General features: G+C 37.4%; 2 protein-coding genes across 2 annotated transcripts; one reads left to right on the forward strand and one right to left on the reverse strand.

The window, feature by feature from the left end:
- Positions 1-2,547: 2,547 nt before the first annotated feature.
- Positions 2,548-11,091, reverse strand: c3h18orf54 (chromosome 3 C18orf54 homolog). Its single transcript, XM_088911813.1, has 8 exons — positions 11,005-11,091; positions 10,120-10,439; positions 8,909-9,772; positions 8,512-8,662; positions 7,691-7,790; positions 5,330-5,476; positions 4,610-4,671; positions 2,548-2,847 (listed from the first exon to the last, which is right to left on the reverse strand). Exons 2-8 carry the CDS (start codon positions 10,394-10,396, stop codon positions 2,727-2,729), a joined length of 1,722 nt encoding a protein of 573 aa, XP_088767939.1. The 5' UTR covers positions 10,397-10,439; positions 11,005-11,091; the 3' UTR covers positions 2,548-2,726.
- Positions 11,092-11,638: 547 nt separating this feature from the next.
- Positions 11,639-17,653, forward strand: LOC148837402 (stAR-related lipid transfer protein 6-like). The gene is made up of 7 exons (XM_088912049.1): positions 11,639-11,673; positions 12,044-12,135; positions 12,551-12,600; positions 13,158-13,284; positions 14,250-14,367; positions 15,746-15,839; positions 16,791-17,653. The coding sequence occupies exons 2-7, from the start codon at positions 12,046-12,048 to the stop codon at positions 16,933-16,935; spliced, it is 624 nt and encodes a 207-aa protein (XP_088768175.1). The 5' UTR covers positions 11,639-11,673; positions 12,044-12,045; the 3' UTR covers positions 16,936-17,653.
- The last annotated feature ends 240 nt before the right edge of the window (positions 17,654-17,893 follow it).

Consider the following 17,893-nt stretch of genomic DNA (forward strand, 5'->3'; position numbering starts at 1 on the left):
GTTTATGAGGCCTGTCCTTCATCCTTGGTAGAGATAGTTATCTTTTTATGGCAAACAGTTGGTTTTGAGAAATTTGTGTTTGGAAACCTGCTACATAATGACTGTTCAAAACTGATTTTGTTTGACCATTGCAAATAGCAGTAGATTCCATGTGTGCCACAGCCTTGCTTGAATTTACAAGCTGTTTATAAAATATTTTTTCAGTCTGCTTCTGCATTACTTTCTAGAGTGCCTACTTCAAAATGAAACTTTACCTTCAAAGTAGTAATAAGACTGAGTGAGCTCTATCTACAGTACCTGCAGCAATAGTACTTTTCATGATTCATGATAAGAATCCCTGTCTCTGTGATGTTTCTTGTTCAGGTGGTGATTGACGAGCAAAGATTCAACTATGAATACCAAGGATCTTTCAAACTAACTCGGTGAACAAGGTATAAAAACATTAAAGACAATGAATATACCTTTGAGCTTTGTGCAGTCAATCATTAAGATGCGGGAGATGGATCATTTCACCCAGACAATTCCTAGATCAGGCTGATGCCACTCTAAGGCCAAAAGTAACTGAAAAATCTACAGAGTTCAATGGTTAAGATGGGAAAAAATAGCAGTGAGACAAATATACAGTATATCCATCATTTAACAAAGCTGGCCAGAAGGAAGCCATTGCTGAAATCCGATTAAGCATTTGATTGATACTGCAAACAAGTTTTTGTGGTCAGATAAGACAAAATTGGAACTTTTTGGTCTTGATGCAAAGGATAACACTGGGCACAAACCCAACACTCCCTATGGTATAAAGTGGTTTGGCAAATGACATGATATGACCTGACAAACCCAACACAGCACATCAACTATTCTGTCCATCAAGCAGGGTGGTAGCAGCAACATGCTATGGGGATGCATCTCTCTGCAGGAATGGATAGGAGTGAAGGAATACCGTATTAGAATATATACAGTAATCCAGTATATTTCAGGGTTAGGAAAAGAAAGTCATACCATCTAGAGAAAAATAATTTATGTTACGTTCCTAAATAATGCAACTTATAGCAAAATTACTTACAAAGGGGAATTAATATCTGTAAGAAATAATGGAATTAGCTTGGGACACATTACCAAGATACAGTTCAGACACAGGTATATACATTGAATGTGATTTTGCTCTTTACAATATTTTTTCATTTCCAGAACAACTTATTTCATGAATCAAAAAGAAAATTGCTGGTGTTTGATGTCTTCAAAAATGACATAAGTGCGGGGAAATTTTATGTCACTTTCCTCAATTTATTCGTGACTTTTTTAGTGCACAATTACGTATAACAAGGTGACGTGTAATAGAGACTGCCTGTAATGGACAGTAATAAAGAGCAGGCAAATACTAGAGGAAAAAGCGTTTTAGTATGTTAAAAAACTGAGATGAAGGTTCACTTTTCAGCAGGATAAAGCTTAAGGCCAAGTGCTACACTGACCCTTAAGAAAGTGAATAGCCTTGAATGGCCCATTCAGTTCTTGAATCTTATTACAAATCTGTGGAAAAACTTCAACTGCTGTCCATAAACGATCCCCTAGCAACCCGAGAGGGCTTTATCAAATCTGCCATGAAGAACATACAAAAACTGCACCAATCCAGTGTCAATGTTGCTGATTGACCCAAAAATACTTGTGGCTGAATTAGAGGCCATAAACGGGAAAGAAAAACAATTGACAGACCTAGTGAGACACATTTTTGTCAAACTCATAGGAGGTTAATGATTCAACTTAGGTTTAACTATAACAAGCCGTAACTAAATACTCTCAAGCTACTCCATGCTAGATTTTGTATTGTCATATCTAAATACAAAACAGATTAGAACATCTGTCCTGCTACAATTCTCCACATCTTATACGGGGTTAAATTTGTTAAAGGCAATGTATAGGTTCATTTTAAAAATTGCCCCGAGTTGCTCAACCAGTGAAGGATTGCAGAATGAGCTCCATTAGTCCAGAGTCTGGGCTAGATCATTAGCAAATACCATCCCCAGAGTAGTCCTCAGATCTGCTGCGACTTTAGCTGCTCTAGACCTCCTGCCCATGGGTTACCACAGTGACTTTTGCAATTTGCCTGTTTTCAATCAGAGCTGCATTATTGCTTTAATGGATTTAATTTTGCTGTAGATGTTGTGAGACTAACACTGTTACTTAAATTGGCAGATAGTAGAAAGGTTTAAATGGATGATCTGTGTGCAGCTTTCTTTTTTATTATGCAGGAATTAGGTCAGTTGTCTAACATCTGGTGACTCCAAATTAAGGTATAGATTGGTGTATGAAGGCAAAAACAAGTGTCTCTCATTTTTCTTCCCACAATGAAAACAAAGTAAATTTGAAAACTAACAAATTTTATTTAGCCAAATTCTCACAGAAGCCAATTAACCTACTAGTATGTCTTTGAAGTGTGGGAGAAAAGCGGAGCACCAAGAGGAAACCCACGTTAACACAATCGCCATGCATATAGCAGCCGAAGGTTCAGAAATTGAACACAGGACCACAATACTGCCAGACGGCAATACTAACTGCTGCACCACTTTGCACAAACTTTATTTATATCAAGTTTTAAAAAATCACATATATAATCACTAAAAATACAGTTTTATTGTTAGCTCTTGAATATCAAGCTTACACTGGCAAAGATAGAAAGTTTGTTAAAAAGTGCAAAAAACTTCCTGAAAAATATATTTTCTCTTTGACAGTGTTTAAGGTTTTTTAGTATCCTCAAAGTCGAAGTGATTCTCATTCTGAACCAGTTCGTCGTCTTCCTCCTTTTCCTTCATATCATCAACAAGGTTCTTCAGTCTTCCCAAATGGTACAAGGCCCTGCAACCACACATTTTTTATTCAGGAGTCATGTTATGAGAAGTCAGTTCTCTGCAGTAGATATGATAAAGATGTCAACAAAGGTATCATTATGCTGTAGAACAGAATGTCTGTTCCACCAATACAGTTTGTTGTCAAAGACTGATAAATGAGACTAATTTGTTTGAGGACTGGATTCCAAAGGTCCAGTGTCATCTCTACTTACATTTATATAATAATAATAATAATAATAATAATAATAATAATAATAAACTTTATTTTATATAGCGCCTTTAAAGGTGGCTTCTCAAAGCGCTTTACAGGATAACAATAACAATAAATAAGAAGACTACAACAATAAATAAGAAGATTTCACAAGATAGGACACAATTATAATTATAACAATACAACAATAACAATAGAGGAGACCGTGGAAGGTGGTATTAAGAAGAGCAGAGGGGTGAAGAATGGAACCAGTTAAGTAAAGGCTTTTCTGAATAAGAAGGTTTTGAGTCTGGATTTGAAGGAGTTTAGAGAAGGTGACTCTCTAATATCCTTGGGCAAAGAGTTCCAGAGCTTGGGGGCATAGCAGGAGAAGGCCCTGTCGCCCATACAATGTAGACGGGCTTAGGGGACAGTAAGGAGGGCACAATTTGAAGAGCGGAGGTTGCGAGGTGGGGAGTAGGGCGATAAAAGTTCAGACAGGTATTGAGGTGCCAAGCCATGTAAAGCCTTATAGGTGAGCATGAGGATTTTAAAGTCTATGCGGAATTTGACCGGAAGCCAGTGCAAGGACTCCAGGATAGGAGTAATGTGAACACTTGCACTAGACCTGGTCAGGATTCTGGCTGCTGAATTTTGGACATACTGCAGCTTGTTCAGAGTAGATTTAGATACCCCAGGAAGTAGAGCATTGCAGTAGTCAATTCGAGAGAATACAAATATGTTGATCAGCTTTTCAGCCACAGTTAATGATAGCATAGGGCGTAGTCTTGCGATATTTCTAAGGTGAAAAAAAGATGTTTTGACAGTATGCTGTACATGTGGGTCGAATGTTAAGCCAGAATCGAATATAACCCCAAGGTTTTTCAATTTTGATTGAAGCTCAAGTACAGAGCCATCTACAGACAGGGTTACAGGACTGGCTTTACGAAGTTGATGGGGGGTACCAATAAGCATGACTTCAGTCTTGTCACAGTTAAGATGAAGGAAGTTTTGAGTCATCCAAATTTTTATGTCAGAGATGCAATTAGATAGAATAGAGACAGCCACATCAGTGTCGGGTTCAGTATGGATGTATATTTGAGTATCGTCAGCGTAAAAATGAAAGCTGAGGCCATGTGATCTTAAAAGCTGACCAAGTGGGAACATGTAAATGCTGAAGAGCAAGGGGCCCAGTATTGAGCCCTGGGGGACACCAGACTTTTGATGTGCAAGTCAAAGTTAACCCTCTCCTTGAAGAAAGTGACAGTAAGGAATGACTGACATTTATTCTCCCTCACTGAGCAAATCCTGATTGGAATAAAAAAGTCTTTTTGTACTGTCCTGAGGCTTATAGGAACAAAAAAGGGGCAATTTCAAATTCACAACTCGCAAAATATTGCAATTGAAGAAAAAAATTACCTGAATGAACACTAAGATTCTAATATAAGAACAATATAAACCTATTAAACTAAAATCTGAATTTATGCAAGAATGTGCTAAAATAGTAATGGTGCAATCGTATATTTTTCAGTACAATATCATCAAAATATGATAAACGCAGAGAATAAATAGCTCTTACCTCTGCAAAGACTGACTACCCAGAGCTGTTTCATAATTCTCCAGTGTTGGTTTGGAGTTAATCTATATAAAGATAAAGATTTCACTTTTGTGGTTATTTTCACAGTTGACAGTTGATACCAAAGGAACTTTAATATTGTGACAGACAAAAATCCTCCTGCCTGCTCATACAAAAAAAGGAAGCCAGAAAAGGCATAGAGAAATATAAGCCTTAGAACAGCTCCATCTCCTGCAGCATGACACAAATGGGGCTTAGGAGACATGTAATTCCAACAGCAACATACACCTAGGATAATCTGCATTAATTTACTAATTTTCTAAGTAGACTGCTAACACTTAGAAATAAAGAAGAAAACAAAAAAAGGGAAGCAGGAGACTGGAGGACGAGTGTTTGCTAACTACACTGCTCCCCAGAAGGGCTATGCAATTACGCAAACAGAATGCAATCTGTGTGACTGAGATGCTCAGATTAGCTTCTTCAGCCTCTGATGTAAGATACAGCAATTGCACCACTGGCTTTCCAATGAAAAAAAAACATGAAATAGGTGATATGAAATATAAACTGTACAAAGCACTGTGATTTAACAGAGCATGACAAAGCGTGCTTAGATTGTTTAAAGAAGGTATCTCTTACTGTAAATTTACACCACTTCTATAAGCAAGGAATATCTTGCTATAAGAAAGGAAATGCAATGCGCTGATTTGTCCCAGAGGTCCTCACCTTGGAATTGTCCTGTTGGTGCTGGCCTGTGTGTTCTTGGCTGACACGCTGCTCCACAGCCTGCAAGCTGAACAGCATGTGCTTCAGTGCCTCTACAGGCCCGGGATGCTTCCTGCTGCTGTAACCTGATGAAGAGGAACCTGTAACCTTTAATTAGAGAACAGATCATTAGAAATAAAACATCAGATTCTTCCAGCCCCATGGTCATCATTCGTGTAGAGTCAAAACTTTAGAATTGAACATTGTAGTACTAGTGTTCAATTGGAGTATTAATACTGTATAACCCGTTCCTCATACAACCTTTCAAATTTTCTAATTTATAATACGTTCTATACTGTACGATGCATTAAACTGTTATCCGTGTTATTATTACAACTAATGGAAAATATTTTGTCTCTCTCTGAGAAAGCTCTTCGAACATGTATTAAGATGATGATGATCATCTTAAAAGCGGATTTCAACTTTGGCTTCTTCAAAGAAAGGGCTGGATGAGATCCCTGAATAAATTACTTACTAACTACCAAATGGGCCACCTCTCTTTTTGGGGGGACAGACTAAAACAAATAACAAAATGGAATACAGTGGACAAGGAATGCTCAAAGACTGTAATGGAGCAAAAAGAAAAAAAAACAGATCAAAGATTATGATCCCTGCCTCAAATCTTAAAACCAAAAAATACATTTTCTAGTGAATATTCAATAACAAGGAATGACATTTCTTTTCTACACAATGACGGGCCAGGAAAACCAGAAAAAAAGAAATATGTGCTAAACTGATGAGTGTAGAATGTAGTACGTTTGCATGTAAAACATTGCCAGCACCATGCTGTCAACAGACAGGCTCTTCCAGTTTGACTTTGTGTGTGCTTTCACTGATATTGTTGGAAGCTCCAATGTTGTTTTGGAAGCAAACACATTTCTTAGTAACACATTTTGCAACATGCTGAAATAGCATGCGGAACCTCTTAAGTTATTTGTCAAAGTACTGCTGAAAGCTAAAATGACAAAAAAGTGCTATACAATTCTTGAAAAGAAGACAATGAAGAGCTGTTGATGAATCACTTTACGTGATCTTTTAACACTTTTGTGTCATCCTTTAAATCACCATGCTTGATCCAATTTTCTTCATCTGAAATTATAAGATTTTGTAAAAGTTGTGAATAAGTTTGCTGAATTTCTACAAATGTCCTCTATCTCTGTCAGTAACTAAAGGTATGGCATGTACTTGGTCACCATCTAGTTGCTGCAAAATTTCTCTCTCAGAATTTCCATGATATCTTTTGAATTTATTTAATGCAAAAAAAAATTGCAACAGAAAACACTGGATCACCAATTAAAGATTCATTGCAAATCACATAAGGTGATAAGTAGTAATCATCAAGATTAAAGGTGGTATCATATTTTGTGGAAGAGAGAGATCATTTTTACTCATGTCAATGAGGGCTTGAGCCTCACTCATGAGAGCAGGATGGCCAAATGAAACAAGCAGATCTGGGTAGAGTGTAATGTTCCATAAAGAGTCTTTCCAATGCACAGCTAATTCATCCAGGCTGAGGAAATGTGCTGTTTTCTGTGCTGTTTCTTTGTAGACAATGTTTTGTACTTGTTTCTAATTTTGGGGAAGATCTACAGCAACGTGACAATGTGACTCCTGTCAGAGCTGCTAATTGCCACTCCTCTTTATCAGCTGATTGGCTGCTTTGCATTCCAAAGTCAACAAGCAATGTTTCTCCATTTCTTTCTTGTTTTGCTGCTTGTCTTTTGCAAATTTCAACACACGATACTTATATTCCCCAAAATATAATTATTTTCGAGGCACACCTTATCCTGATTTTGACTCTTTCTTTACATTTGATTCACTCTGAGTTAGGGATTATAGCATTTGAGCTGTTTTAATTTCTGTTCCATTATAGACTATGGGCATTCTTTCTCCATTATAATCCGTGGACTTTCTGTTTTGTCATTCATTCATCTTGAACCGGAGAAAAATCTGTTAAAAAGTCATCAGTTGCAAGATGTCAGTTGCAAATGTCCTGCCTTTTCCTTTATCAGCAATATCCCCATTTATGGATACCAACCAAAACAACAAGAAAGTGTTTTCTGACTATATAAATGGAATTACTTTGTTACTCATTTTATATAGAATAAATTCACCATATTAGATAATAAAAATACATGAGAACCTTAGTAAAAGAGACCTAGTAACTTCCAACCTTGCTTAAGGTTAAGCATACTAATGTTGTAATGGGAAAATTAGGTAGAGATAGATAGATAGAGATAGATAATACTTTATTAATCCCGTAGGGAAATTGATGAAGGTTCAATTCCCTATATTTATCTTTAGATGTATATTTTGACAAACCTCTCTGCAGTCAGACATATAGTTATCCATGAGCTTGCTTCTTGCTGTTTCAGTAGGATTTAGAAGTTCTTCAGCCTCCCCTACTGGCACTGGAGTCTTACTATAAGAAGAGGAAAGAATACAGCTCAGTTTTCAATGGCACATATTAACAACAGGGGGTGCTTTTTTGCAGGAATCTAGACTTGTATAAAAGTATCTTGCAGATTTAGCATGAAGATCCATTTGTATATATTTAAATGGTTAGACATTAATTACAGTGCTAAAATACATGGTATTTCTTATTTCCAACTGTATCTTTGAAAATCTCTGCACTATTACTAGTGATATCGTCAATCTGAACTTGATTGAAAAACTGACAAAGAAGAGAGAAAGCTGTGATCGATGAACACAGAACAATGAAATATATGAAGGACTTCAAACAAGACGAGACCATTTGGCTCATCTTGCTCTTTTTGTTACTGAGTAGCTCTGTGTACTACTTCAATAATAACAAATCTTTATTTATCCTCACAAGTCAGTTGAGGAAAAATTTACAATGACACTTGGATAGCACTTATTTAAAATGGCACTATATTGGTGCAATCCCTGTGGGGTACCTTGCTCAAGGGTACAACAGCAGAGTACGAGGCAGGATTGTAACCAACAACCTTTCAATTACAAGTCGAGAGCACTTAACTGCTACTCCACACTGCTTCACATAGGGCCGCATTGTATAGTCTATTTCTCTCTGTTTTGCAAAAGAGTTCATTCAGTAGACTTAAGATTCCATAAGAATAAATCAATGATAAATACTATCTGAATACAATGGAAGACACACTAACAAAGAGACGGGGGGATTATCCCAGGAGCGATCTGCATCCAGCACCTCTTCAGTCTGTGGACTTCCATGTTCTTTCTCAGAACGGCTCAGCCCCAGAGATGGGGATGCCAGAGCCTTCTCAGCTTTCTGGATAAGTAACTCTATCTTGTCATCTGAAAAAAAACAACAACAAAAAAGCTCAACTGGACTTTTATTACAAGAGTTATAAGCAGTTTAAAGAATTATATAAAAACGAACACTGTGTAAATAAGCGAACTTTTATTTCAGCCTTATTTTAATATATGTATCCTGCTTCCAGTATCTGGGTGTCCTTTAGCAAAAAAAAAAGCCCAATGAACTATTCTCTGAAAGAAAAATTCTCACATGAGCTGCTGTAAATTAACTTTCTCTTACTGTACCTCTGAAGGGCTCATCATAATTGGCAATTCTTCTTATCTCTCCAGAAGCCAGATGTCCAGCAAATGCTTCCCTCAATTCAGGCAGTGAATTCTGACCTGCCTCTTCCTTAAAGACAGTACAGTCATTCTTCTGTAGTCCAATTCGTCGCACAGACTCACTGGTTGCCCTCAGACGGTCATCTGTATTTTGGTGTAGTTCATAATAAGAAGCTTCCAACTCTTCAAGCCAAGATGGGATTTTGGGCTGGGTGGTGGGCCTCTGCGTATGACAGAGACTCTGCCTGACCTCTTTCACAGCTTCATCATTGCCACTCAGGTCCGAAGCAAGGTCACAGTCCTTCAACCACGCAGGGTATTTCATGTCTGGGACACTAGTAATCCCTGAAAAATCCATTTCTGACCTCTGGCTAGTCAGCCACCTGGGATAATTATGGGCAGAGTTGGTGTTGAGCTTCTTTTTCTCAAAGGAAAGATGAGTTGAGAGGAATGGTTTGTGCTTCTCATATCTAGTAGTTCTGTGACCTGACTGTGTACACAGAAGGTCCCGAAGCTCTTGATTTCTTGCAGCCTTCTTCTGGTGCATGTAAGTGTCCTTCACTAAGACCCCATTAGATGTCCTTGATGTGTGACTAGGGTCAGTGCAGGATCTCACACTGGACCTAGAATGGGAAAAGGCATCTGGATGCTGTCGTCCAGATCGTGACAAAAATACTGAGGTCCGGGTAATCGGCAGTGAGCCATCTGGGGGGAGGACCAGGAGGTCATCTGTGGTGAGACTGAGAAGGTCTGGGTCTCTGGTGCGACGACTGTCGATGGGAAGATCCAGAAAATCCAGCTCCTTTTCTGACAGCTTCTCTTTAAGAACTGAAGAGAAAGAACACAGAGAACAGTTGCTACAACAGAAGTCTAAAAAAACAGTTCAGACTTAATAGGATCAAGAACTTCATTTCAGTCTTTTTCCCCAACACAACAAGAAAATGAATATGTTGTTGCCCACATTTTTCACATTTTCCAAAAACATTTTCCTAAAGCCTTTTTCTGCCTTGTGTTTGTCAATGCTAGTCTATATTTTATTTAAAAATCCCTTTGATAGATGACCTGGCAAAAGTCACACTGAAGCGAAAGGAGATAGGAAGTTCAAATATTACATCTCTATTTTTCGATGCACAAACACTTCAAACTTGAAAGAAAACAATCGCATTCCAGCTTACCATCCTTGTTCCTGAACCTTGGTCTTGACAAAACATGGCTGACAGCGTCCTTGTTCAGCTGCAGTTCCTCTCTGGCCTGATCCGCAGTGCCCTGGCTCCTCTCGAAGTCTTTAATGTAGGCGTCCAAGGCCTCTGTGGCCGACCCATACCGCCTGTCTTTGTACGTGATGGAGGGATGGGAGGAGTCTGTGTGCAGAGAGCTCCTCAGGTATCCTGAGCTTGCCAGCAGTGATGTGACAGTGGATTCGGGGGAGTAGAGGCTGTCAGCCACACTCATCCTATCTGCGGAGCTCTCAAAGAGCTTCTCATGTTATCCCAGCCTTTAAAAAAAACAACACTGTATTCATATACACATTGGGTTCAAATGCTGATTGTTTTTCTTAGGGTTAGGACAGGTCAGCCAGTGCTAACCTTAAGAGACTTAGATTTTTAATGAGAACCACAGGGAAAAACTCCACCACACAACCCTTTTTACTGTGAACTGGTTTATGAAGAAACTTTTTTGTACTATCACGGCAACTTAATTTTTGTAAAATATCTTGTGGAAGCTCAAAGGCAAGTACGGTGCCTTTATTAAATTCTGCAATTTGTTAAGTTAAAGAATGTCGTCTTGATATAGTGCAGTTTAGGTAATGCTGTTTTCACTGGCACAAAAGACATGGACTACACATTAGCAAAAAAAAAGCATTTAAACACAGTATTTACATATGCATTTCCATAGTTTCCGCGTCAACAGTTTAGAAGAACCATACAGCAGCTTCAGACAGGCTGTTGAAATGCTTCCGATCATAAAAAAAATCAAAGAAACGCAAAATATGTTTAATACATACTTTTATATATATTTAATATATAAAAACTTCTTTGATTAAAACGGAGTCGTTTTACCTCAATTTTAAAAATCAGATTTCAAAATACATTATCCCCTCTCGCACACTCCTCTAACTGATGTAAACGCATTCTTCCGCCACCCTAGGAAATCGACTACCTATCGCGTCGATTTCAGGCAGAAAAAGTCCATTCTGGAAATGTCAGGCCAACTAAAAATGTTCCATTAGTTTTCATAGATACTGCTTTAAAAGATCACTTATAACGATATAGGTAAAATAAAAATAATGGGATGTGAATTTGAGAACTGCTTTAGCTTGTATAGTTATTGGTGTATTATTTCTAAATTTATAATAATTGAGATTCGGTAACCTGAATTAATTGTACACGAGAGAGAAAACGGACAATGTATTAATAACGCATTGCATGAGCTTTATGATTAACCTTATTTAATTTATTTAATGGATTTACGCGAATTAGCTAGGTTTGGTGAAATATAGATACAAATATTGTACAAGGTAGTCTATTTAAAATAAACACATATTAGGTATATAACAGAAATTAGATTCCTATTTTATGTGCTCAGATTAAAAAAGAACGAAAACAGGGACAATGATCGATTTTTCCTCTGCATTTCCACGTAGACATATGACCTGTGTCTGGTTGGCCACGGGGACAGTATGGAGTAGTAGAGTTTGTTTAGTTGTACATTTTACGTTACTCATCGAGGTAAAACATTAAGTACAAGAGCAATTTGTAGGAAAACCCTTGGCTTTTTGCGTTGTAAGAGTCAAAAGTCCAGGTAATTATATGAAATATAAGAACTGATTAATTGTGATAATACTGATACTCTTGTGTCTGTTTTTCCATTTTTGTTCATGTAAATTGAACTGTCTCGAAACATTTGGCTGTGGGTCGAATTCAGATAACTTAAACACGCTATACGTTGCTCAGTAGGTTTTTTTATATGTGATTTTAATTTTGTTTTCGACAGCAGTGTAAAACACAAGCACTAAAAGCCATGAATAGCTTCAAAACGATAGGTGGTAGCAAATCGCAGCAGGTATTTTTAATATGTTTGATCTTTTTTCATATTAAGGAATGGGTTACCATCAGTCAGCAGAAGAACTTGCCCAGAAGATATGGTCATACAATCAAGATGTGTCTGGTTGGACAGTGGCAAAAAATTCAGTAAGGATTCCATGTTACATTCAATGGCAATATAAATTCAGGTGGAATTTGTTTTGAAAACAATGAATATTGGTGATGACAGACAATGGTACTGAAACAATGACACTATAAAAAGTCTGATTTGCTGAGCTAAAATGTTCCTTTAACATTATATCATAGAAGGGACTTTTGTCTCGTCAGTGTAAGCTGCGGAGTGACGATCAGACTAAACATGATATGCATCAAATTTGTTCAGAAACCTCACTGCATAATCTGTTCTGCATATGCCTGTAAATGACAGCTTTTAGAATGGTAATTTTAGGTTTCCTGCAGTTAAGTTATTATTAGTTTTCTATTATTTATCAATTTCACTGTAGTTTTCTTAAGATGTTCTGATGTTATCACTGAGCAGTATCGTCTAACTGTGCTGTTACAGAGGAATGTCATAGTGTCGTGGAAGCCTTCCAGTGAATACAGAGGAAAATTGTAAGTTTTTCGGGTGAATCTTTAAGGTCCATTTTCACATGGGAAGGATCACTCTCAGGTTTATAGTATGCAGAGGATAGCCAGGTGTAGAGGGTGTATTATCCCAAGTATTTTTAAAACTGCTTGTTTATTAGGGACAGATAGATGGAGTATTTTGGGGAATTAGAAGAAACATTTTTCTTTTAATGGCCTAGTTAACTCCCCCCCCCCCACACACACACACAAACACTACATTGGTAAGATCTGTTGTGTGTGCTAATTGTCTGGTTTCATGCTAAAATGTTTCAGTGTGTTTAAACAATGCTGCAAGAAGTACAGGGTTACATGTCTAGAAATGTACACCTTAATACAAAGGAAATATTACTGTATCTGCTTCTGCACCAGACAGATTATGCTGTTATAGACAATCAAAAATTGGCAGTCCCTTATTTTTCTTAAAATCATTTGTGAAAGATAGGTTCAGTCAACAGTCTAGGTGATCACATATTCACTGTACATTAAGAGTTTACTTTGTCAGAATGGCTGAATTGTTCTGCACATTTTATGTCTGATTACAGGTACCGTGCTGAGGGTATAGTAGAGGATACTCCTGATAACATCATTCCCTTCATGTATCTACCAGAATACAGGATACTCTGGGATAAAGCACTAAAGTCTTACACACTCTTAGAGAGAATTGATGAGGTAAAGATTGTGAATGCTGAAAAAAACTATAGTGTATATATTAAGAGCATCAAAAGAAATGCGATTATAACTGCAAAAAATTCCCAGTGATAATCAGAAAAATGACAAATCATTTTTGTAGCCTGTGTTATTGAACCGATATGACATATAGTAGGTCGATTCAATCTTCTGACTAGCCTGTATGTTAATACCATTGGAAGCAACATAAGCTGTCATCTGCAGCACATGCTTTGCACCAGGTTGTAGGGGCTGGCTTGTCTTGCGGGATTCTGTCCCTTTCGTCTCACAGAGCCTGGAAATCTGTTCACTGGTCATGGTGCCCTAGATACCGTACATCATCCCACCTCACCCTACAAGTGCTCAGTGATGCTCAAGGCTAGCGAATAGGGCATCCGCACCATAGTGTCATATTCCTGTCTCACAAACAAAGCCATTGTTATTACACAAGGAGCATTAGAAAGTAGACTGGCATACTGGAGTGACGTCCTATCAGGAGCTCACAAAAACAGAAACAAGTGAGGTCACTGGATCAGTGGAGAGCTGTGCAGTGAGGTTGTCATCAGTCACTGCAAGTGGAATCTTGTAGGAACTACAAACTAATGCCCAGAAAATCACACATGGACCTACCCACTTATTTATCTTGGTGAGGAGTCATGATGTGTAGTCTTCCAGATTATCTTCTATTACCGATACTGATGGGCTGTCTGGCTCAAACATCCTGCAAGGCTAGACAGTGAACACCCCTGATGGCAAATGATGGTCCACCCTTTGATGCACTCATAGGATTAACTGTAATAATCCAAGATTCTAAATGTTGGTGTCCCAATAACTCATTGTCATATACTTTATAAATTATAGAAACATTAAAATAATTATTTGTCAATACACAATCTATTCTTAGACGTCTTTGGCTAAACCATGTTGTTCTCTCTGTGTGCCTTACTGACATAATTCATTTCTTACAGAACACTGCAATTTGTCACACAGTAACCCACAGTTATGGAATGGGTCTGATTTCCTCCCGGGACTTTGTTGATCTCATAAGCGTGAAAAGATATGAAGAAGGAATTATAACAACCAACTGTAAGTAGTTTATAGGAATCTTTTAAACGATAACTGCCTTAAAAGTTAACTATTCATAATGTGTCTCTGATTGCTTTAAACAAGCCATACAATGCACAGTCCTCCCTGCTGCTGTTTTAAGATACAAGTATACATAAAGGCATTAGAAACGTGAGTAATGCTCTTGGTTTCAATCCACATTTCTTGCAATTGTAATTCCTCTAAGTAAGAGTAAACAATCATCTTTTTGCATGACTGTTGTTTGATCTCCAAGTTAGATACTTGGCCTGTAACGCTAAAGCTTCTTAGATACTCTTACTTTTTGTAATGCTGGGTGTGACCTTTTCAGAATAAGATGGTAGTGGATAGAAGGTTTTCAGCATTCCCAGGTTTTTTATACAAAAATAGTTTAGTAGTTATATTTTAAACCTTTATTTAAACAGATAAATCAATGAAACTGTTGTTATTTACAATAAACCCCTTGAAAGTAGCCATTGTATGCAAAAGTTTGGACACCCCTGGCCAAATTACATGTTTTGTTGATTTTCCAAGTGAAAATAAGTTAAAAAAAAGTTGCCAGCAGCCATATCACTCTGCAACTCACGACTGGCAACCTACTGAAGCTCAGCAGGTATGAGCCTGGTCAGTACCTGGATGGGAGACCTCCTGGGAAAAACTAAGGTTGCTGCTGGAAGAGGTGTTAGTGGGGACAGCAGGGGGCGCTCACCCTGTGGTCCATGTGGGTCCTAATGCCCCAGTATAGTGATGGAGACACTATACTGTAAAATGGGCGCCGTCCTTCGGATGCGCTTCTCGAAAAGAGTAGGGGTGTAACCCCGGCGTCCTGGCCAAATTTCCCATTGGCCCTTACCAATCATGGCCTCCTAATAATCCCCATCTATGAATTGGCTTCATTACTCTGCTCTCCTCCCCACTGATAGCTGATGTGTGGTGAGTGTTCTGGTGGATGCTGCACATTGGTGGTGGTGGAAGGGAGTCCCCATTACCTGTAAAGCGCTTTGAGTGGACTGTCCAGAAAAGCGCTATATAAGTGTAAGCAATTATTATTATTAACACAACCTCTGCAGTGAACAAACATAAAACTTGATTTCTGCAAATTTTAATGCACAGTTACTATTTATTTGCCGAATTTAACAGATTGAAAAAAATAAAACAGTGCAGTGCAAGAAGTGCTTGCTTTGAAATGAACTTTTTCTGCACTACAGGCTTTTACAAACCCCTATCAAATAAACCGTGGTCAGACAATGACCATATTTAAGCCAAACCTCATAAGACACAGCAGGAATTAGTTCTCTCAAGTCTCAGTTCTTTCCATGAAAAGGCCATGTCTTGTGTATAGATACTGTAATAATTCCTTGACCCGTGCTTTTGTTTTCAGCTGTTAGTGTTGATTACGCACAGTGCCCTCCTTCTCCTGCTCACATCAGAGGACACAACAACCCTTGTGGATATGTGTGCACACCACTACCGAAGTAAATATGTCTTGCTTCTGCCCTTTCTTGTTTTTATACTTCTGTGTTTGGAAAACACTCAGGTGCTTTTTTTATGTACATAGTAGAAACCTTAGTTTCTACCTTAGTTTCCAACAGTGTAGAAGAGTTTCAAACCTTATTACCAGATATAAAACAGAGTGCTTTTCTTCCATGCATAAAAATTGACATATTATTATAGTTTCCCCGTGCATCACATTTGTTTTTCATAGGTAAGCTGTTTATAGGTTTATCAAAACATACTCCTCATTCAGTGGCTGTTTTTTTTAAGTGCATGTTAAAATCATGTTTTGAGTGCATGTACACAGTGTAGTATTGTCACTCTTTAATTATGTTCACTGTGCCTGCTCTTTCAAATCATAAAACAAAACATTTTTTTCTGTCAGTAGGCTTGTGATCCAGTTTCCCTGTTGAACGTATTTCTTTAGTGGGTATCATTTTAAGGACAAAGAACTACATCATTTATAAAGTCAAATTCTGTTTATCTGTAAGCATGATTAAGTAGAAATTCACTGGACATTATACTGAAAGTGCTATGAAAACTGGAGTATTGAAACTATTCTTTAAATACTACTTACAGAGCAAAGTGTTTCAAATTTAAATACTGATAATGCTTCTTGAGGTCTTAGTCAGTCCTGATTTCTGTCAGTTTGTCCTTTCATCATGTTGTGTGAGCACATAAATAACATGCCATTATAAAAAGAGATAGCACAGCAATAAAAACGTGTCTAATGCTAGTATGTGTTACTTTTAACTTTGAAAACCGCATGGCGTGTTTCCAGATTTAATAACTTAATTCCTTTCTGTGTTTTTCCATTTCTGTTTCATGGAAAAATGACTGTTTTTGTATTTACCCGATAGGTCCATTACACTGAAGATGGGAAATTCTATGATGTCTGTTATGATTCCTTATACATGTCTTTGCATTCTTAGGAGTCCAGGCCATTCCAAACTAGTTGTGTTCATTCAACCAGACCTGGGAGGGATGCTGCCACAGTCCATTGTGGAGTCCGCTTTACCAAACAACCTTATCAACTTGATCAATGACACACGCACTGGAATAAAGACCCTGAGCTGATGATAAAAGACAATGAAAGTGCATTAGAGTGAACAAATAACCTTCCTTTTGAAGTCCAACTTATCTGAAAATAGTATTTATGATCTGGAGTGATTTCATTTGTTCTGCAGATGCATTCCTATTCCATATGATGGGTATTTCTTCTTTCAAATGAAATGAATCAACTTTTTATATTTGCTGTCGTTGACAGTGAATTGTCTGTGTCCAGAATGATGTCTTTACTTCTGCAACAAAGGGAAAAGGGCTGTTTTCAAATAAGCAAATTATGAATTCATTTAAATTCAATGTCTTTCCTTGATACCATAGGTGATTTGATAGCTGTGGGATTCTTTTTTGGGTCAACTTGTTGGTAAGTCCATATTGTAAACAAGTATCATGACATTTTAAAAAGCAATAATCATTAAGTATTTGACAGTATATACAAGCCTACACACTAAAAGAGTTTGGGATAGTGTATTTCCCTGAGTATTTTAGTATTTTATATCCAGTCTACATCCTGATTAAAGAAAATAGAAAAAAGGGTCTCAACGATAATGCTAATTTAAATTAAAACATGGTGTTTTAATTTTAAAATAACCGTATCTTCTTGTTTCCTTTGTATTTTTGCACTTTTACATGATATCATGTTACTGCCTTTTATGTATTCTCTGGTTCTTTTTTATTTGAAGCATAAGTACCATTTTAATGCTGTGCAATAAATATATTTTATGATCAAAAAGATACAGCTTTGGATTGAATGTATTAAAAAAACAGGATCACAATATGAATCAGATGCTGCAGTTAAAAGACCATTACGTTTTAAATTTGACTTACTTTTTTCAGAAGTCTTCACACATTTGTTTCCAAGAAATGAACCTTATAAAACAAAATTATAATTCTTTTTCATACTCGCCGTCGGAAACACAAAGGAAATGCTGAAGAGTATTACATAAATTTATCTGAGACTCCTCAAAAAAAA

Source organism: Atractosteus spatula, chromosome 3 (assembly GCF_055471065.1).
Source record: "Atractosteus spatula isolate fAtrSpa1 chromosome 3, fAtrSpa1.hap1, whole genome shotgun sequence".
Classification (NCBI taxonomy): Eukaryota; Metazoa; Chordata; class Actinopteri; order Semionotiformes; family Lepisosteidae; genus Atractosteus; species Atractosteus spatula.